Here is a 23,451-nt window from a genome sequence, read left to right on the forward strand (position 1 = left end):
GAGGACCTATAGATCTATCTGTGAGGACCTATAGATCTATCTGTGAGGACCTATAGATCTCTGTGATGACCTATAGATCTCTGTGAGGACCTACAGATATCTGTGAGGAACTATAGATCTCTGTGAGGACCTACAGATCTCTGTGAGGAACTATAGATCTCTAGGAGGACCTACAGATCTCTAGGATGAACTATAGATCTATCTGTGAGGACCTATAGATCTATCTGTGAGGACCTATAGATCTATCTGTGAGGATCTAGAGATCTCTGTGAGGACCTACAGATCTCTGTGAGGAACTATAGATCTCTGTGAGGAACTATAGATCTCTGTGAGGAACTATAGATCTCTGTGAGGAACTATAGATCTCTGTGAGGAACTATAGATCTCTGTGAGGAACTATAGATCTCTGTGAGGAACTATAGATCTCTGTGAGGAACTATAGATCTCTATGTTACTATCCAAACTTCTGATTAAGACTCAGTCACACATCTCTCATATCAGTCACGCAACTCTCATACCACAGTCACACAATGCTATTCCCTAACATACCTAATCAATTAGTTGTTTTTGAACAATATTTTAACCTGCAGGAATATTTTCACATTTGTACATACAATTACATCTTTCAATACTTCTAAAATGGGGTCCAGGTTTAAAACAATTACATGTGTACCTTACTATCTATATCAGAAATGGTCTTAACTAGTATACACAGATTATAATTTTCATCCAGTTCACTCAGAGCCTCCTGACTCGGCCCTGATCACACCTCCAAGGTGCCCCCCTCACACAGGAATACACACAAGAGTCAAGGCTTTTATAAAAACTCCACTTTAAGTGTTTTGCTCACCTCTTTCTTTAAAAAAAAACTAGGTTGGAGATGTGGTATCCACTCAGCTCGCTCTCTCTCAGATCAAAGGTGGGTTCATCTGCTCCGTTCCCCAAGTCTGGTCTCCCCGAGCTCCCATGTTAAAGGGATCCCTCGTGCACCATTTACCCAGGTCGTCAGGAGCAGTCACCAAATCAGGATTCACATCCCCATCGCCAAATGTGTTTGTTAATGTCTTTAATATCAATTGAGGAGACAAACTTCTCACATGAGTTATTCTTAATCTAAATCTTTATTCACTCAATAATAAGGGAGCAGGTCAATACAACGCACACATAAAGTGAATCAATTGAGTGCTCTACAATAATGATGGCTGGTGGACAAATCACCCCCAGATGATTAATTGAGAGCCACGATACAAAAGTACAAAGGTCTTTTACAGCCAAGATACACCCCTTTCAACCTACATGACGACTAACAGATGTATAGAACGGGTCACAAGGTTTAGATTTCTATCAAAGATAGTTATAATTCTCAGCAGACAGTATCTACTGTAAAAACAGTACTCTTTGTGTTGAGACCAGGATCTGGCCCTGGGGTCATCTCTCCCTGGTACCATAGACAACAGAAACATTAACTCATACGGTCACTTTAGGTTATATCACCCAAAATACATTGTAAATCTCCTGTCATTGTTTTCTCCCAGAGGCCCATCCTCAGTAGAACACACAGACACTATAGTTCTAAGAACCCTCTATTCTGTTGCATAAGACAACCATTTGATGCAATAAAAGTATTATAACATAATCTTGCAATTTTGCTCTCAGTGTCCACTGACTAGTAACAACAACTGGGACATAAAAGTCACCCACCATGAGATGAGACCCACTAAATCGGCCAAAGAGGAGGCAAACAAAATAACCGAGGAGACACAAATCAGTGCGCCCTACGTGCTAACAAGCTATACGTACTAACGAGCTAGACGTGCTGAAATCCAACCTCAAAACATAAATGGAAAAACCAAAGCCAGTAACACTTTCCCCCCTTAAGACAACAAATATATCCTATAACAGTTGTTGGAAAAGTTTGCACCACCAACAGAACTTCCATTTCACATTATATCCAACTACAATGCTTTACCTCCTACAATATAAATATGGTTTCTACTGGCTGTCAACAATTAAAAACAAGAAAAAACATGTATTTCTAAATAATAATATACAATCATATCTTTTTTCTTTCTATAGAATCCTAAAAATCACTAGCTTCTAGAACTCTCGTCCCCTTGGAAGGGGCCCAAACAAAACTCAATCTCCAATACGGAAAAACTTGCAGTCAAAATAAATAGTGATGCACTGGCTAAACACAAAACTTTTTGACTGCTCACCCTTGAGACAATCAGCAACCAAATACTCCTACAATGTTAAAACATTCTACATTGTGACATTAAAATACTCCTTCTACAATGTTTGATATCATGAAAAAAACTCCTTCATGCATGTATTTTCTGATGTTTAATCAGATATCTTTTATCAGAGTATCTCTGGTCACATTGATCACAGCTATAAGGTTTCTCTCCTGTGTGTGTTCTCTGGTGTATCTTCAGTTGGTTAGATTGAACAAAACTCTTCCCACATTGAGTACAGCTATAGGGTTTCTCTCCTGTGTGTGTTCTCTGATGTATATTCAGTTCCCCAGATCGAACAAAACTCTTCCCACATTGATTACAGCTATAAGGTTTCTCTCCTGTGTGTGTTCTCTGGTGTACCTTCAGTCCCCCAGATTGAACAAAACTCTTCCCACATACAGTACAGCTATAAGATTTATCTCCTGTGTGTCTTCTATGGTGTATCTTCAGATGGCTAGATGTAAAAAAAAACTTCCCACATTGAGTACAGCTAAAGGGTTTCTCTCCTGTGTGTATTCTCTGGTGTACAGTCAGACTGCTCAACTCAGTAAAACTCTTCCCACATTCATCACAGCTATATGGTTTCTCTCCTGTGTGTGTTCTCTGGTGTGATATCAGGCTGCTTAGCTGAGTAAAACACTTCCCACATTGATCACAGATATAAGGTTTCTCTCCTGTGTGTGTTCTCTGGTGTAATATCAGGCTGGTTGAATGAGTAAAACTCTTCCCACATTGAGTACAGCTATAAGGTTTCTCTCCTGTGTGTGTTCTCTGGTGAAGAGTCAGATGGCTCGACCTAGCAAAACTCTTCCCACATTCATCACAGCTATACGGTCTCGCTCCTGTGTGTATTCTCCGGTGTGATATCAGGGTGCTTACGTGAGTAAAAGTCTTCCCACATTGATCACAGCTATAACGTTTCTCTCCTGTGTGTATTCTCTGGTGTGGTATCAGGTTGCTTAGCTGAATAAAACTCTTCCCACATTGATCACAGCTATAATATTTCTCTCCTGTGTGTATTCTCTGGTGTACAATAAGATGGCTAGATGTTTTAAAACTCTTCCCACATTGAGTACAGCAATAAGGTTTCTCTACTGTGTGGATTCTCTGCTGAATTCTAATGCCTGCTGATGAGGTGAATCTCTTCCCACAGTCAGAGCGGTGAATTATCTTCCCTGTGGGTCTCTGCAGGTGTTTCTTGAGGAGTTCTGATCTGGAGAGACTCTTCTCTGCCTCGTCAGCATCATGAGGTTGTTGAGGCTCCCCAGAGGATCCACGATAGTCACGTATCTCTCCTGTGTGAACAACAAAGTCAGACAGATGATTAAAGGCCCACAACAGCAGAAATCCACTGTAAAAGGTGATGCCAACAGCGTAGCCATGATGTTGTACAACAATTGACGTCTGTAATGAATGTAATAATTATTTGACATTTGTCTTAAAATGAGCAACAATAGTCATATGTTGTCTTGTTTTCACATTAGTAGTAACATCTAAGATTGTAGACTAGAAATAAGTTATTCATGTTGTTGAAACTCTAAGCAGTGTGCCAGACGATTTTTGGTCTCCAATATAGCCCCTTTCTGTGTTTGCTAAAATTGTATGTAGTATATCTGCCTGGAGCAAAAATGGTGAGCAAATATTTTAGTTTTTCACAATGTATTCTGAATGTGAATATGGGAAAACTCAGGGGAGTAACCTCCAATTCTAGGTTGCTAATGAGTGCATTTCACACTACTTTGGATTATAATTGTAAGGCTCGTTTGAATGTCCTGCTTAATATAATGTTTGTGTCATCATCGCAAATCAAAAAACACTTCAACCAGTAAAATGCTCTTTGGCTTTTTCATCAGCCTGACAATGACTGTTTGTACACTGTTTGCCAAATTGGTCCATAACTTCACCTTACAACAAATATACCTGTAATGAATGAAGAAGCACTTTGGTTGTTGTTGCATGACATACATAGTGTACTCTAGGACCCATAACAATAACATAGACCTACTGTAGGACCCATAACTTCACCTAACAACAACATAGACCTACTGTAGAACTCATAATTTCACCTAACAATAACATAGACCTACTGTAGGACCCATAACTTCACCTAACAACAACGTACAATCAATAACACAATCTATAAAAATCTATATGCAGTGAGTGCGGAGGTAAGGCAATAAAGGCCATAGTAGCGAAGTAATTACAATTTAGCAAATGAACACTGGAGTAATAGATGTGCAGATGATGATGTGCAAGTAGAAATACTGGTGTGAAAAAGAGCAAAAAGTTTTTAAAAAATGGGGATGAGGTAGCTAGTTGGATGGGCTATTTACAGATGGGCTGTGGACAGCTGCAGCAATCTGTAAAATGCTCAGATAGCTGATGCTTAAAGTTAGTGAGGGAGATATGTCTCCAACTTCAGTGATTTTTGCAATTCGTTCCAGTCACTGGCAGCAGAGAACTGGAAGGAAATGCGGCCAAAGTAGGTGTTGGCTTTGGGGATATACCAGTGAGATATACCTCCTGGAGCGCGTGCTATGGGTGGGTGTTGCTATGGTGACCAGTTAGCTGAGTGAAGGCGGCCTAGCAAAGACTTATAGATGACCTGGAGCCAGTTGGTTTGGCGAATATTGCGAATATGTAGCGAGGGCCAGCCAACGAGAGCATATCGGTCACAGTGGTGGGTGGTATATGGGGCCTTGGTGACAAAACGGATTGCACTGTGATAGACTGCATCCAGTTTGCTGAGTAAAGTGTTGGAGGCTATTTTGAAAATTACATCGCCAAAGTCAAGGATCGGTAGGATAGTCAGTTTTACGAGGGTATGTTAGGCAGCGTGAGTGAAGGTAGCATGGAATTATAGATATACCTCTCCTTAATGCAACCGCTGTGTCAGATTAAAAAAACTTTACGGAAAAAGCAAATCATGCAATAATCTGAGACTGAGCTCAGAACAATAGCCAAATTAGCCGCCATGTTGGTGTCAACAGAAACCAGAAAATACATGATAAATGTTCATCAGAATGCAGTCCTAGGAATCCCAGGTCCACAATAAATGCTTGATTTGTTCGATAATGTCCGTTATATGTCCAATTAGCTACTTTGGTTAGCGCGTTTGGTAAACAATTCCAAAGTCACAAAGCGCGTCCACTATAACGTGACAAAATGTCCAAAAGTTCCGTAACAGTCAGTAGAAACATGTCAAACGATGTACTGAATCAATCTTTAGAATGTTGTTAACATACATCTTGAATAACGCTCCAACCGGAGAATTAGATTGACTTCAGAAGAGCAGTGGAACAGAGGTCCTCCTCATGTGAAAGCATGGTCAGCTCGTGGCAGACCTGACTAATTCCTGTCTCCTTCGGCCCCCCTTCACATTAGAGTCATCAGACAAAGTTCTATTGACTGTTGACATCTAGTGGAAACCGTAGGAAGTGAAAACTCATCAAGATCTCGCTGTAATTTCAATGAGAGCTTGGTTGAAAATCTGCCACCTCAGAAAATATTCAAACAGGAAGTGGAACTTCAGGTTTTTGCCTGTCATATGAGTTCTGTTATACTCAGACATAATTCAAACAGTTTTAGAAACTTCAGTGTTTCTATCCAATACGAATAATAATATACATATATTAGCAACTGGGCCTGAGGAGCAGGCAGTTTACTATGGGCACCTCTGTACACCTTTCATCCAAGCTATTCAATACTGCCCCTGCAGCCATAAGAAGTTAAGAGCAGTTGGATGCCACGGATGGAGTGTTGTATGGCATTGAAGCTCGTTTGGAAGTTTGTTAACACAGTGTCCAAAGAAGGGCCAGATGTATACAGAATGGCGTCGTCTGCATAGATGTGGATCAAGGAATCACCCGTAGCAAGAGCAACATCGTTGGTATATACAGAGAAAAGAGTCAGTCTGAGAAATTAACCCTGTGGTACCTCCATAGAGACTGCCAGAGGTCCGGACAACAGGCCCTTCGATTTGACACACTGAACTCTATCTGAGAAGTAGTTGGTTAACCAGGTGAGTCAGTCATTCATGAAACGAAGGCTGTTGAGTCTGCCGATAAGAATACGGTGATTGACAAAGTCGAAAGCCTTGGCCAGGTTGATGAAGACGGTTGCACAGTACTGTCTTTTATCGATGGCTGTTATATCGTTTTAGTACCTTGAGCGTGGCTGAGGCGCACCTGTGACCAGCTCGGAAACTGGATTGCACAGCGGAGAAGGTACGATGGGATTCAAAATGGTCAGTGATCTGTTTGTTAACTTGACTTTCGAAGACTTTAGAACGGCAGGGCAGGATGGATATAGGTCTGTAACAGGTCTAGAGTGTCACACCCTTTAAAGAGGGGGATGACCGTGGAAGCGTTCCAATCTTTATAAATCTCGGACAATACTAAAAAGAGGTTGAACAGACAAGTAATAGGGGTTGCCACAATGGTGGCGGATAATTTTAGAAAGAGAGGGTCCAGATTGTCTAGCCCAGCTGATTTGTACAGGTCCAGGTTTTGCAACTCTTTTAGAACATCAGCTATCTGGATTTGGGTGAAGGAGAAGCTGGGGAAGTAGCTGCGGGGGGTGCGGAGCTGTTGGCCGGGGTTGGGGTAGCCAGCTGGTCCAGGTTCTATTTAAGAGTGTCTGGCCAGCCGTAGAGAAATGCTTATTGAAATTCTCGAATATCGTGGAGTTCTCGGTGGTGACAGTGTTTCCTAGCCTCAGTGCAGTGGGCAGCTGGGATGAGGTGCTTTTATTCTCCATGGACTTTACAGTGTCCCAAAACTTTTTGGAGTTAGAGCTACAGGATGAACATTTCTGTTTGAAAAAGCTTGCATTTGCTTTCCTAACTGATCTCTGAAAAGTTGCAAAGCGTAGACTATTTGATGCTAGTGCAGTACGCAACAGGATGTGTTTATGCTGGTCGAGAGCAGTCAGGTCTAGAGTGAAACAAGGGCTATATCTGTTCTTAGTTCTACATTTTTTTGAAAGGGGCATGCTTATTTAAGGTGGTGAGGAAATTAGTTTTAAAAGAACAACCAGGCATCCCCTACTGACGGGATGGGGTCAAAATCCTTCCAGGATACCCGGGCCAGGTTGATTAGTAAAATCACTTCTGCAAGAAGGCCTTAGGGAGGGCAAGTTGGTCAGGATAATATCTATGAGGGTGCCCATGTTTACGGATTTAGGGTTGTCCTTGGTGGGTTCCTTGATAATTTGTGTGAGATTGAGGGCATCTAGCTTGGATTGTAGGATGGCCAGGGTGTTCAGCATATCCCAGTTTAGGTCACCTAACAGAACGATCTCTGAAGATAGATGGGGTGAAATCAATTCACATATGGTGACCAGGGCACAGCTGGGAGCTGAGGGGGGTCTGTAACAGGCGGCAACAGTGAGAGACGTATTTCTGGAGAGATTCATTTTTAAAATTAGAAGCTCAAACTGTTTGGGCTTAGACCTAGAAAGTATGACAGAACTTTGCAGGCCATCTCTGCAGTAGATTGCATCTCCTCCCCTTTGGCAGTTATATCTTGACGGAAAATGTTGTAGATGGGGATGGAAATGTCAGAATTTTTGGTGGCCTTTCAAAGCCAGGATTCAGACACGGCAAGGCCATCAAGGTTGGCGGAGTGTGCTAAAACAGTGAGAAACAAACTTAGGGAGGAGGCTTCTGATGTTAACATGCAAGAAACCAAGGCTTTTATGGTTAACTTCTCTAGGGTAGAGGGCAGCACTCAGAATTTTGGATGAAATGCATGCCCAAATTAAACTGCCTGCTTCTCGGGCCCAGAAGAGATAATATGCATATATCTGGTAGATGTGAATAGAAAACACTCTAAAGTTTCCAAAACTGTTGAAATAGTGTCTGTGAGTATAACAGAACTGATTTGGCAGGCGAAAACCTGGGAAAAATCCATTCAGGAAGTAGTTTTTTGGGGGGGGGGGTTGTAGTTTTCTATTCAATGCCATGACCGTATCCATTGACTAAGGACTCAAATTGAAGATAATATGCCTTCCACTAGATGTCAACCGTCTTGAGAATTTGTTTCAGGCTTGTATTGTGAAAAATGAGGAAGTAAGAGCAGTCTGAATGAGTGGACCCTAAAGTGTCATTGAGCTTTTTCATGCGCGAGACCGAGAGAGTGCCTTTCTTGTTTACCTTTTAAATTGACGACGTTATTGTCTGGTTGAAATATTATCGATTATTTAGGCTAAAAACAACCTGAGGATTGAATATAAACATCGTTTGACATGTTTTTATGAACTTTACAGATACAATTTGGATTTTTTTTTGTCTTCCTGTATTGACTGCGTTTGAGCCTGTGGATTACTGAAGAAAACGCGCTTACAAAATTGAGGTTTTTGGATATAAAGAGACTTTATTGAACAAACGGAACATTTATTGAGTAAATGAATGTCTGCTGAGTGCAACCATATGAAGATCATTTATTTATTTTAACTGACTTGCCTAGTTAAATAAAGGTAAGAACAAATTGTTATTTTCAATGACGGCCTAGGAACAGTGGGTTAACTGCCTGTTCAGGGGCAGAATGTACCTTGTCAGCTCGGGGGTTTAACTGTTCTACTTGGCTGGTTACTGTTTGTAATGATTTGTCTAGTGGGCTATGTTCTCAAATAATCGTAAGGTATGCTTTCTCCGTAAAGCATTTTTAAAATCTGACAGTGGTTGGATTCACAAGATGTTAATATTTAAACCTATTTAAAATATGTTTTGTTTTCTGAATTTTTATAATGAGTATTTCTGTATTTGAATTTGGCGCCCAGCAGTTTCACTGGCTGTTGAAGAGGTGGGACGCTAACGTCTCACATACCCAAGAGAGGTTAAAGAAGTCAACAAATGAGAGCACATGGGGACACGCAGGGCCTGGGTTAACCTCTACATCACCCGAGGAACAGAAGAGTAGGATGAGGGTATGGCTAAAGGCTATTAAAACTGGTTGTCTAGTGCGTTGGGAACAGAGAATAAAAGGAGCAGATTTCTTGGCGTGGTAGGATAGAGTCAAGGCATGATGTACAGACAGGGGTATGGTATGGTATGGTGCGAGTACAGTGGAGGTAAACCTAGGCATTGAGTGACGATAAGAGGTTGCATCTCTGGAGGAAACCAGTTATGCTTGGTGAGGTCACCGCATGTGTGGGAGGTGGGACAAAAGAGTTCTCTGAGGCATGTTGAGTGGGACTAGGGGCTCCGCAGTAAAATAAAACAATGATAACTACCCTAAACAACAGTATACAAGGCATATTGACATTAGAGACAAAGCAAGGCATAAAGCAATCACAGGTGTTGATTGGGAGAGCTAGCTAAGACAACAACGGGTAAGACAACAGTTAATCAGCTAAGACAACAACAACAGGTAAAATGGCAATGAATGGGCAGAGAGGGTCAGTTAACGACACACAGGGCCTGAGTTTGAGGCTGGGGCCGACAGATAAACCAAATAAACACTGGAGTACCGTGATTAATGAACAGTCCAGTAGGTATCAGCTATGTAGCCAAGTGATCATAGGGTCCAGTGAACAGCAATATGTGAACCAGGGAAGCCGTTAGGTAGTCATTACTACACTAGCCAGGAGATGCGCCTGGCTCGAAGCTAACTGGTGATAGCGTCGGGACAAGGGGGTCACCGACATCCGGCAAAGGCCGGTTGAGGGCACATCGGACTAAATTGTGTCGGCAGACCAGTCGTGATGGATTGGCGGGGCTTCGTGTCGACAAAGGGTCCAGGCCAATTGGCAAGAGGTATTGTAGCGGGAGTAATTTTGTTTGCTAGCCGGGAGATGCACCTGGCTCGAGGCTAACTGGTGCTAGCTTCGGGACAAGGGCGTTAGCCACTATAGCCAATCCGGTGAAAAGGTCCAGAGCTTACGGCAGGAATCCGGTAATGGAGTGGCTTCTAGTCGTCTTAGTGAAGAGTCTGGGAGGCATCAGCTGTGTAGCTGAGTGTCCATAGGGTCAACTGAGCAGGCCGGGAGATGGGCCTGGCTCAAGGCTAGCTTTGGGGCTGGGCCACTCGGTAGCAGCTCGCTAGCTGCGATTATCCGGTGTAATGGTCCAGAGCTTACGGCAGGAATACGGTGAGGTAGTGGAGAAAAACAGTCCGATATGCTCACGGTTGATATCGCGCTGTGGGGAATGGGGAAATAAAATCATTCCCCAGCCGACCCAAACGGATACTAAATGAAACTGCCCCCTGCAGACCATCCAGACCTGACCCTACAAGATGTGTCAGTTGTCAATTTATTCATTGTCTTTTGTTTGTAACACTCCTGTCAATGTTGAGTTGTCAACGCACACCTGATTACCCATATAGAAGTAGGATTAATCTATCTGGCCTGCACACAAATGTAGGCCTATAAATGTGTCCATTTGAGGATGTCTGATAGTATTTCTCATTGTCTTAACGCTGAACCACTAATGAGTTGTGGAGCTTCTCAAAGTAATTTTTTCTTCACCTCAAACAGCAACAAAGTCTAATCAAAATCAATTGCAAATGACAATAGTTCCTCAAAGTATTTTTGTTAAATATTTCCAGCTCTCGCCCTTTCAATAACCACTTGGCATAAAAGGGAAAAATGTAATGCTCTGATCCAGTGGAAATGTCATAAAATACCTGATTACTTCTTATCATTTGCACAAATAACCTACAGCTGTGTCTGTCCAGAACTCACTGGAGCAGGAAACTGAGGGCCTAGAAAATTTTATGCAATGTTGCAAGCTTGCTGAGTTTCCTGACCCAGTTGATAGTTGATACAATGTTTCAAGTTTGTTGTAGATAGGCCATTTGCAGCCAATGTGAATTTTTGGATATTTATTTCTATCAGGATATTTTCTACCTGCAGAATGCAATGTTTTTATTTGTTGGCTTTATGTAGGCTATTTTTTTTTACAAAGTTGGCAATGGCAATAAAAGTTACTTTTATTTTTTTTATATACTTTATATACTTTTTTTATAATTTTCATTTAGATTTAGATAGAATGTAGATTAATCACAGGCAATAATTGAGATACTATTATAAATTAAATGAAACTGTTCCACAAAAATGTGCATATGAAAATCATAACTGGAACACAGATTAGCAGAAATGGTCAGATAAATTGGCACTCCAACTGGAAAAGGTTGCAGACTGCTGGTGTAGTCTATTAGTCTATCTGTAGTCCATTAGTCTATTACTGCAAACTTCAGGAGCAGAACGGCAGAATTTAAAGTCCAGCAGCGGAGGGGGCTCCCTCTGGCCAGGTTGCGTTGACGAGCGGCTCCCTCTGGCCAGGCTGCGTTGACGAGCGGCTCCCTCTGGCCAGGCTGCGTTGACGAGCGGCTCCCCTCTGGCCAGGCTGCGTTGACGAGCGGCTCCCTCTGGCCAGGCTGCGTTGACGAGCGGCTCCCTCTGGCCAGGCTGCGTTGACGAGCGGCTCCCTCTGGTCAGGTTGCGTTGACGAGCGGCTCCCTCTGGTCAGGTTGTGTTGACGAGCGGCTCCCTCCCTCTTAAAGCATCAGACAAGTTCAGTACGTATATTTGATTTTATAGTGGCGCAGAGGACACTGCATCTCAGTGCTTGAGGCGTCACTACAGACACCCTGGATAAAATCCAGGCTGGATCACAACCGGCCATGATTGGGAGTCCCATAGGGCGGCGCACAATTGGCCCAGCGTCGTCCGGGGTAGGCAGTCAATGAAAATAAGAATTTGTTCTTAAATGACTTGCCTAGTTAAATAAAAGGTTACATTTAAATAAATAAAAAATATTGTTTTATGACAAACCATTTTCTACAAATCCGTCAAGGCACCAACTTTGAGAAGGTTTTAAAACAAAGGTTTCAAACCAATTCATGAATGTAATTGAATCTAGGTATGTTTCGCCTTTAACGTAATGGCATGAAAATAAATTGGCTGAATATTATACAATGACTTATCAACAGCTGTAACAATTTGATTTGCATTTTAATGAGGGAAATAAGTATTTGACCCATCTGCAAAGCATTACTTTGTACTAGGTGGCAAAACCCTTGTTGGCCATCACAGAGGTCAGACGTTTCTTGTAGTTGGCCACCAGGTCTGCACACATCTCAGGAGGGATTTTGTCCCATTCCCCTTTGCAGATCTTCTCCAAGTCATGAAGGTTTCGAGACTGACGTTTGGCAACTCTAACCTTCAGCTCCCTCCACAGATTTTCTATGGGATTAAGGTCTGGAGACTGGAGGGCACTCCAGGACCTTAATGTGCTTCTTCTTCAGCCACTCCTTTGTTGCCTTGGCTGTGAGTTTTGGGTCCTTGTCATGCTGGAATACCCATCCATGACCCATTTTCAGGTTCTCTCCCAAGATTTGACGGTACATTGCCTGGTCCATCGTCCCTTTGACGCTGTGAAGTTGCCCTGTCCCTTAGCAGAAATACACCCCCAAAACCTAATGTTTCCACCTCCATGTTTGACGGTGGGGATGGTGTTATTGGGGTCATAGGCAGCATTCCTCCTCCTCCAAACACAGCGAGTTGAGTTGATGCCAAAAGCTCCATTTTGGTCTCATCTGACCACAACACTTTCACCCAGTTGTCCTCCGAATCATTCAGATGTTCATTGGAAAACTTCAGACGGGCATGAATTGAGCAGGGGGACCTTGCGGACGCTGCAGGATTTCAGTCCTTCACGGCGTAGTGTGTTACCAATTGTTTTCTTGGTGACTATGGTCCCAGCTGCCTTGAGATCATTGACAAGATCCTCCCGTGTAGTTCTGGGCTGATTCTTCACCGTTCTCATGACCGTGGTTACAACTCCACGAGGTGAGATCTTGCATGGAGCCCCAGGCCGAGGGAGATTGACAGTTCTTTTGTTTCTTCCATTTGCGAATAATCGCACCAACTTGTGTAGGTCTACAATCTTGTCCCTGACATCCTTGGAGAGCTCTTTGGTCTTGGCCATGGTGTAGAGTTTGGAATCTGATTGATTGCTTCTGTGGACAGGTGTCTTATATATAGGTAACAAACTGAGATTAGAGTGTGCTCCTAATCTCAGTTTGTTACCTGTATAAAATACACCTGGGAGCCAGAAATCTTCCTGATTAAGAGGGGGTCAAATACTTATTTCCCTCATTAAAATGCAAATACATTTATAACATTTTCGACATGCGTTTTTCTGGATTTTTTTGTTGTTATTCTGTCTCCCACTGTTGAAATAAACATACCATTAAAATGATAGACTGATCATTTCTTTGTCAGTGGGCAAACATACAAAATCAGCAGCGGATCAAATACTTTTTCCCTCACTGTATATAGCCTAAAAACCTGGTTAAACTATCATTATGACATCATGGATGAATGCTAGAATATACAAAACATCCTAGAAACCTGGTTAAACTATCATTATGACCTCATGGATGAATTCTAGAATATACTATATATCCTAGAATCCTGGTTAAACTATCATTATGACATCATGGATGAATGCTAGAATATACTAAACATCCTAGAATCCTGGTTAAACTATCATTATGACATCATGGATGAATTCTAGAATATACTATATAGCCAATCTGTTTAAAATTATAATTTCGACCTCATGGATGGCCGGTCTTTGTATTCATAGTGTAGTGAATTCAGGGGGTAGCCTTGAGCTGAACTGTCAAGCCAACACTTTATAACTGTTAGGCCAAAATGTCTGAACTTCTTGACGAGGTCGCCAGGTGTTGGGTTACGGTTGCTACAATAGCTTTCTCTATGAATTTGAGTGGGGTTACATTTCTCCAGCCCCCATCACTCAGCTGTTTACCAAACCAAGTCTCTGGGCAGCCATTTTGTTGCTGTCTAAAAAAAAAAACACACAGCCCTGCAATCTGCAGTTCAAACAATAACAAATCTGTCATTCCACCACTGTTCTGGTAATAAAATGATGGATGGGGATGGAGAAATGAAACTACTCTCAAATTCATAGACAGACCTATGGATACAAGGACTGACCATCCATCAACATAATAGAAAATAATTCCTATTGTGACATATCGTGGCAGTTAGGAGTTACAGGATATGTTTTTATTATGTTTGTTTTTAGCTACATTAACCATGTTGAGGCTATACAGTGTTTATTTACATTCTTCAATAATCAATGGCTATAAATCATTTTAAAAGTCACAATATGGATGTAGCAATTGCAGATTTCCGCTTTAACACCAAACATATCAACAACTGCAGAGTTTGTGCCTCTGTATTTAAGACTGTACTTACTAGTGTTAATCAGGGAACGGTTTCTCAAAACCATCTTGTGGCTAAATTCATCGTTAGAACCACTGGATGCTTTATTAAGATTCGTTTGAGAAACCGGGCCCACATATCCAGTTTCCTCCTCCTCTTTCACTCCATAAACTGCATCCTCCTCCTCTTTCACTCTGAACGCGTCTTCCTCTTCTTTCACAGTAACGGCCTCATCCTCTACTTCTTGTTTTACTGAGATATCCACCTCTTCGTCCTCCTCTTTCACGGGAGCTTCTTTCTCCGTCCAGCAGACCTCCCCTTCTTTAGCAGGAAAAGAGTAGCTTAGTGAACTCATGGTCGGAGATATTAGCTAGCTAGGCTAATGCTAACTAAACCAGTCGGCTAACTGACTAATAACAACACCGTAAATATGAAAATAAATCGGATAACTAACTAGACAACAATAGTGGGTTTAAAACACAGAGGCTAATATATACTAAAGCGTCTAAAGAGCTTTATTGGTTCGCCTATTTTGTCTAGCAAGCTACGGAGGTGTCTGACTAACTGCTGTTGAAAGAAGCGTTCCGTCCACTAGATTATACGTCACAATAACAGCATAACCTTATATTCCCAGACCGCCATCTGCTGACTGGAGTGGGTAACGCAGTTGAGTAAAATGTTTATTTTATTTTCAAACGCCGCTAGAACTAAAATATTCATTAGCCCCCCCCCCCCCTTAAATAAATCAATATCAGTCAATATATGTTTTCTGTCCGGCACTTGGAGAGGCTTGGGGAGGCTGCTGCTGCACTCGTGACTGTTAGAATTTCATGAGCAAAGATAGCGGACAGAAATACTAGGATGGAAGCAAATGTGAGGGATTATAACCTCATAACGAATCATGCAAAAAGCATGTACAGTTGACAGGAATGTTAGTTAATGATTTAGTAAACGATTTTGGCATTTTTTAAATCACAATGTTCATTTACGAAAATCGTGATTAGCCAGCTAACTGACTAGCTAACATTAGCCAGCTAACTGGGCTACCTTTATGGGTGTTGTGACATGAGTATGAAATTGTAATTCTGGTTATTTTAGGGACTCATGAAACAACCAGCAAACCAGGCTGTCGTTTTGTGAAACAGTGGATGTATAGAATCTAGCTGAAGAATTTACTGCAAATTGAATGTACAACTGTGTAAGCTTGCCTTGCGGATATTTGCCATGCAGGTAGATGAAATAACGTAGCTAGCTAGCTATGTTCTTGCTTATTGTGCAGTGGATGATTAAAATTCCTGTATGCCCATGGATGTGTAGCTAGTTATCTAGCCGATCTGTGTATGGACCCAAACGTTTGGTATACATATTAGTTCAGAACCTAGCTATCATAGCCAGTTGTATCAACGTCAAAACAGCCCAAATGACATTAATGAAGCCTATGGATTGAGTAGAATATAATATCATGTTGTGCCAATGATGAAATTCGTATATACATGTAGTTATTACCATGCATGAGATCCCCACATTGTAGCCTGTACATTTAATATATTCACTGATCATGTACTCTACCTTGGCAAATAAAGGTGCAATTTAGGTATGAATGTCTTTGAGATTATTTTCAGTCATATCCAATACCAGGAGTGTCAAATTCCAGTCTTTGAATGATGCTGTGTCTGCATGTATGTATTACAATTATACACTTCAACAGTGTTTACCAACCTTGGTCCTGGGACATCAATGGTTACATATGGTAACTAATAGACTGTAAACAGGATTCAACTAGTTACTTCATATATACAGAAATATAATGTTAAAAAACAGTACACTACACTTCCTATGCATCATGTAAATACTCTTAACACCGGTTCATCTCATATCTAATGCCCTTCATCTGCATTGATCTGATAAGCACAGGATAGGTGGAGTATTTCATCACATTACACTTCATTTCAACCAGTAGAGAATGTGAAACGCTTTATTGAAAAGCCCATTATCCAATTGTTATAAACACAAGTTTAATCTGTACTTCAATGCACATCTGTTGTGAATTATAAAAACAGAGGAAGAAAGAGGAGGTGTAAAATACAGAAAGGGACCTCCCGGTCGCGAACCCAGAGTCTCTGATGGCACAGCTGGCGCTGCAGTACAGCGCCCTTAAGCACTTCGCCACCCAGGAGGCTGGAGAGAGCATGTTTAAGCCTTGTGTTTTTATTTTTTATTCTAACATTGTTAGTCATCAATCAGGAGGTGAAATGCAAAACTGACCTTGGATCATTAACTCTGGGACTACTGCATCTATCTGTATTTCAATGTAAAGCATCTCTTTAATAATACTTCCTGTTGACCTGACCAAGTGACCTCTCACCTCTGATAATGCTGTGTCCTCTATGTAGCCAGTTCAGATGCAGGAGGGGTTCACTGACACAGCTGATATAACCTAGAAGATTTGGGGAGAAGGGGAGAGAGGGATGAAGTGAAGGAGAGAGACTGTTATTGAGAAAATAAGGTAGTTAAAACTGACCCTGTGTTCATCAGGAATCTGTGTGTGTGGCCTCACCTGGTGTCCACACCACACTAAGTGGCTGCAGAGCACTTTATGCTGAAAAACATAAACGGACCCACAAGGACAAACAATATAGCGTAATTATAGAAATAATGAAGTGTCTTACTATTCTCCATGGTTGGCCCTCTTGCCTATTCTTTGAAGGTGGAAGGAGCCACAGTTATACACCTGAACCTGCTTATTGCACAACACAATCCAACAATCAGATTGATACATGAGTGTGTAGTTGTGGGTTATAGGGTGTCTAATTGTTCTAAAAAAAAATCAATATGGGTGATTTAAAATAGCCTGTTTTGTTTTTTGCACAGACATCAAACCCTTACCTAAACAACACCCTCACCTGAGAAGTAGAAATCAAAGGGAGAGAAACTGGGTATGGAATAACTGCAGTTGACATAGCTAAGTAAATGGAAGAATACTCTTATTGCAATGTGAATGGCTCTTAAAAGAGCCTTTGGTTGTGCATAGTGTAGTCTATGGTGTTGCCAGGGAACAGCACCCTCTTTGAAGAAGTAGGAGGTGAAGATCTCCTGCACACGGATTGCCTCTCTTGCTACGTTGTTGGACCCCATCCTTGAAACATCCTGCAGAGCAGCAGACTCCTCCTCTGGGACACTGCGGCGAGCTGCAGATCCCCTCCTGGTCCTCGTGTCCATCCTCATGAAGTTATGCAGGACACAGGTAGCCTTCACACAACAGGAATTATTCCAGGAGGCAGTCCCAGATGACCCTGGTCACCCAACATTGCAGTGCCCTACACGGTAACTGTAGGCAATCGTTTTGAAGGAATCGACAGCCTTGGTTTCTCAAATTATTGCCTCGCCTGGTTCACCAATTACTTCTCTGATAGAGTTCACTGTGTCAAATCGGAGGGTCTGCTGTCCGGACCTCTGGAAGTCTCTATGGGGGTGCCACAGGGTTCAATTCTTGGACCGACTCTCTTCTCTGTATACATCAATGAGGTCGCTCTTGCTGCTGGTGAGTCTCTGATCCACCTCTACGCAGACGACACCATTCTGTATACTTCTGGCCCTTCTTTGGACACTGTGCTAACAACCCTCCAGGCAAGCTTCAATGCCATACAACTCTCCTTCTGTGGCCTCCAATTGCTCTTAAATACAAGTAAAACTAAATGCATGCTCTTCAACCGATCGCTACCTGCACCTGCCCGCCTGTCCAACATCACTACTCTGGACGGCTCTGACTTAGAATACATGGACAACTACGTATACTCTCCTTCCAGACCCATATCAAACATCTCCAATCCAAAGTTAAATCTAGAATCGGCTTCCTATTTCGCAACAAAGCATCCTTCACTCATGCTGCCAAACATACCGTTGTAAAACTGACCATCCTACCAATCCTTGACTTTGGCGATGTCATTTACAAAATAGCCTCCAATACCCTACTCAACCAATTGGATGCAGTCTATCACAGTGCAATCCGTTTTGTCACCAAAGCCCCATATACTACCCACCATTGCGACCTGTACGCTCTCGTTGGCTGGCCCTCGCTTCATACTCGTCGCCAAACCCACTGGCTCCATGTCATCTACAAGACCCTGCTAGGTAAAGTCCCCCTTATCTCAGCTCGCTGGTCACCATAGCATCTCCCACCTGTAGCACACGCTCCAGCAGGTATATCTCTCTAGTCACCCCCAAAACCAATTCTTTATTTGGCCGCCTCTCCTTCCAGTTCTCTGCTGCCAATGACTGGAACGAACTACAAAAATCTCTGAAACTGGAAACACTAATCTCCCTCACTAGCTTTAAGCACCAACTGTCAGAGCAGCTCACAGATTACTGCACCTGTACATAGCCAACCTATAAGTTAGCCCAAACAACTACCTCTTTCCCTACTGTATTTTATTTATTTATTTATTTTGCTCCTTTGCACCCCATTATTTTTATTTCTACTTTGCACATTCTTCCATTGCAAATCTACCATTCCAGTGTTTTACTTGCTGTATTGTATTTACTTTGCCACCATGGCCTTTTTTTGCCTTTACCTCCCTTATCTCACCTCATTTGCTCACATCGTATATAGACTTGTTTATACTGTATTATTGACTGTATGTTTGTTTTACTCCATGTGTAACTCTGTGTCGTTGTATGTGTCGAACTGCTTTGCTTTATCTTGGCCAGGTCGCAATTGTAAATGAGAACTTGTTCTCAACTTGCCTACCTGGTTAAATAAAGGTGAAATAAATAAAAAATAAATAAAAAACTTTGTACCCATTTAATATCCAGACCTTCATACAAACTTGCTCTGCTGACTTCTTGACGGAGTCACAACGGGTGGCCTAAGCGGCATCTAGTCCATCTGCTGACTGGACGCAGTTGAGTAAAATGTATATTTTATTTTCAGACAAAAATGTAAAGGGTAGGAAGCATGAGTTTTTCACTCACCAGTGTAACAACAGTGTGGTTAAAGAATTAGTAAGCTAGTTGTAGCCATGATCTGTTTTACCCATATGTTCAAACAGCTATGTTTTTGTTATAAATTTACAAAATTAAAATGACAAATTTACATTTTAAATGTTTTCTTTACTCAAGTATTACAATAGTTTTTTTAGGGGTGTAGGGTGGAAGCTGTCTCCGCATAACAGGGAATTCCTGTCAGTCGGCTTCCTGTATAGGTCTGTGCTAAAGCCACACCCCTCCCTCTTAATCGAAATGTCCAGATAACTTGTTTCATGCGCATCAAAGGTGAGGGTGATTTTCAGATGTTCACTGCTTGTATTGATGATGGAGTGGAATCGATGACGTTCCTCTGCTGTCCCCTGGAATAGAAGGAACACGTCATCAATTAAGACTTTTTCTGAACCTGATGAGGTGCTAGAACGAATTGTTAGGACTGACAATCACATTCTTCTCTAACAACCCCACATACAGTTACGCATAATTAGATGCTATTTTTTTTGTTAACTACAATGACCATATTGACCTGAGCGCCTACTTGTCATGTCTGTGTTTCTTTTACACCTGCTACGTAAAAGAGACTGAAGAATGTGTAACAGTATAGCAAATTAACACTGGAGTGATAGATGAGCAGATGATGTATAAGTAGAAATACTGGTGTGCAAATGAGCAAAAAAAAGTCAATAGAAACATGGGAATAAAATAAAATAAAATGTATATATATTTATATTATATATTTATATATTCTTACATTTTTTTTAAATTATTTTTTATTTTACCTTTATTTAACTAGGCAAGTCAGTTAAGAACATATTCTTATTTTCAATGACAGCCTAGGAACAGTGGGTTAACTGCCTGTTCAGGGGCAGAACATCAAACAAACTACAAATATTTAGTACACAACAAACAGAAACTTAACTGAAAGACTGAGCATTTTAAGGAAATGTCATTGATTAAAATATTAACAATTGGATCCAATACAAATTATAAACTTGTTTTACTCCATTGTTTGTTGTTACGTTCTCCATCAAGAAAATCAAAAAACTAAAGTCAAACTAAATGTTACTAAACATTACATGAATTGTAAAAATATCAAAAGCAAATGTGATTGGTGAGGCATGGAATAATAAAACGTATCTTTGTCAGGCTGAATGTTTGAAATATGAGGTGATTTGAGTCATGCTTCTTCAGTAATGTTATAAAGACATTTAGCACTTGAATGTTGTCAATAAATACTGGAGTGATGTAGGATTGTTAATAAAACTGATTATAGACCAATTCATTATACTGCGTCCAGGTGTTTAGGCTGCAAGTACGTTGAAATTAATTTATCAAATCATTGAAAAAAGACCTGAAAATATTTTAATTGAATTTTATAAACAAAACATGACAACATCATACCAGCTCTTTTTTAGTTAGCCACTTTTTGTTAATTTACATAAATAGTAATAGATGTAAACAGATGGCTACATTTTGAAGTGTTGCATTTTGATTCAGTGGGTCACCAACGTGGTAAGTGTAACACAACTCCTTTTTTGTTAGTACATTTTTGTTAAATCACATAAATAATACTCTTTCAATTCAGAGCTTGGATATTTCCCCTGAGGCTAAAATCCATATCATGCTGCAATAAATTTATCGAATAATAAATACATTTATTGAATAGGGGGCAAACGTTTAGGGTGCTACATTGTGACATAAAATACTCCTACTACAATGTTAAAACATTCTACATTGTGACATTATTTAATTGATATCATGAAACAACTCCTTCATGTATGTATTTTCTGATGTTTGATTAGATATATTTTATCAGAGTATCTCTTGTCACATTGATCATAGCCATAAGATTTCTCTCATGTGTGTGTCTGCTGGTGTGATATCAGGCTGTTTGACTGAGTAAAACTCTTCCCACATTGATTACAGCTATTGTATTTCTCTCCTGTATATTCTTTGGTGTGATATCAGGCTGTTTGACTGAGTAAAACTCTTCCCACATTGATTACAGCTATAAGATTTCTCTCCTGTGTGTATTCTCTGGTGTATCTTCAGATAGACAGATGTAGCAAAACTCTTCCCACATTGAGTACAGCTATATGATTTCTCTCCCGTGTGTTACCTGGTGTGATATCAAGCCGCTTGACTGAGTAAAACTCTTCCCACATTGATCACAGCCATAAGGTTTCTCTCCAGTGTGTATTCGCTGGTGTGAGTTCAAGTTGCTTGGCTTAGTAAAACTCTTCCCACATTGATCACAGCCATAAGGTTTCTCTCCAGTGTGAATTCTCTGATGTATTTTAAGGTCTACTGAAGAGGTGAATATCTTCCCACAGTCAGAGCAGCAGTGAAGATTCTTTCCAGTGTGTATTCTCAGGTGTAGTTTAAGTGAATCTGATTTTAAGTAACTCTTCCCACAGTCAAAACAGTGGTGAGGTTTCTCTCCTGTGTGTACTCGCTGGTGTATTCTCTTATGTAGTTTAAGTGAATCTGATCTTGAGTAACTCTTCCCACAGTCAGAGCAGTGGTGAGATGTATTCCCTGTGGGTCTCTGTAGGTGTTTCTTGAGGTGTTCTGATCTGGAGAGACTTTTCTCTGCCTCGTCAGCATCATGATGTTGTTGAGGATCACCAGCGGATCCACGATAGTCCCGTCTCTCTCCTGTGTGAACAACAAAGTCAGACAGATGGGTATAGGCTCAAAACAGCAGAGATCCACTGTTTATTTGAGTTAGAAGGTGATGCCCAGAGCGTACCCATGAAGTTGTACAACAATTGACGTCTGTTAAATTATTTGACAAATGTCTTAAAACAGTCAAGTGAGCAACAATTTTGTATTGTTTTCACATCAGTAGTAACATCGATGATTGGAGGCTAGAAACAAGTTATTAAAGTTGCTGAAACTCTAAGCAATGTGCCAGATGACTTTTAGTCTCCAATTTTGTCCCCTTTCTGTGTTTGCTAAAATTGCAGCACGAGGGCGGAGCACACACAATTTTGTTGCAGAACTCCTCCCTGCTAATGAGGAAACCGATAGTTATGGATGTAGTATATCTGGTAATGAGGAAACCACTGGTTATTGATGTAGTATATCTGCTAATGAGGAAACCACTAGTTATGGATGTAGTATATCTGGTAATGAGGAAACCACTAGTTATGGATGTAGTATATGTGCTAATGAGGAAACCACTAGTTATGAATGTAGTATATCTGGTAATGAGGAAACCACTAGTTATGAATGTAGTATATCTGGTAATGAGGAAACCACTAGTTATGGATGTATTATATCTGGTAATGAGGAAACCACTAGTTATGGATGTAGTATATCTGGTAATGAGGAAATGTATTCTGAATATTACAGCACAGGATCAGGAGTGCTACTCAAGGAAACTCACATTAAGCTCTGTGTCTATTCACTAATTCACCACCGTGGGGGAAAACTCAGGGGAGATCTCATTGTCTCAAATCAACTGCTTCATACTTAAAAAACACTTCAACCAGTAAAATGCTCTTTGGCTAGCTTTTCCATCAGCCTGACAATGAGGGTTTGTAAACTAAGTGTTTGCCAAATTGGCCCATAACTTCACCTAACAACAACATAGACCTACTGTAGGACCCATAACTCCACCTAACAACAACATAGACCTACTGTAGGACCCATAACTTCACCTAACAATAACATACACCTACTGTAGGACCCATAACTCCACCTAACAACAACATAGACCTACTGTAGGACCCATAACTTCACCTAACAATAACATAGACCTACTGTAGAACCCATAACTTCACCTAACAATAACATAGACCAAGGACTATAAATCATTTAATATTTCAGGTGAAATATGGAAACTAAAATATCTTTGTCATGACATTTCATAACCTGATCACCAGATAATTTTGTGAATAATCCCACTAGTCTACTCTGTAATGTGTTGTCATTCTGTGCGTAAACAGACTAACGAGACGCTACTGTAAATCAAGCAGACAATAACACATTATAAACATCAATTTGTTAGGGATGTTGGATAAAACGT

At 40.9% G+C, this 23,451-nt stretch overlaps 1 protein-coding gene and 1 pseudogene across 1 annotated transcript; both read right to left on the reverse strand.

Moving 5' to 3' along the window:
* Positions 1–241: 241 nt before the first annotated feature.
* Positions 242–15,017, reverse strand: LOC121841587 (zinc finger protein 2 homolog). The gene is made up of 2 exons (XM_042310834.1): positions 14,469–15,017; positions 242–3,532 (listed from the first exon to the last, which is right to left on the reverse strand). The coding sequence occupies exons 1-2, from the start codon at positions 14,788–14,790 to the stop codon at positions 2,322–2,324; spliced, it is 1,533 nt and encodes a 510-aa protein (XP_042166768.1). The 5' UTR covers positions 14,791–15,017; the 3' UTR covers positions 242–2,321.
* A 5,256-nt stretch (positions 15,018–20,273) lies between these two features.
* LOC112223804 lies at positions 20,274–22,174 on the reverse strand (annotated as a pseudogene).
* Positions 22,175–23,451: the final 1,277 nt, after the last annotated feature.

Source organism: Oncorhynchus tshawytscha, linkage group LG32 (genome assembly GCF_018296145.1).
Source record: "Oncorhynchus tshawytscha isolate Ot180627B linkage group LG32, Otsh_v2.0, whole genome shotgun sequence".
Taxonomy (NCBI): domain Eukaryota; kingdom Metazoa; phylum Chordata; class Actinopteri; order Salmoniformes; family Salmonidae; genus Oncorhynchus; species Oncorhynchus tshawytscha.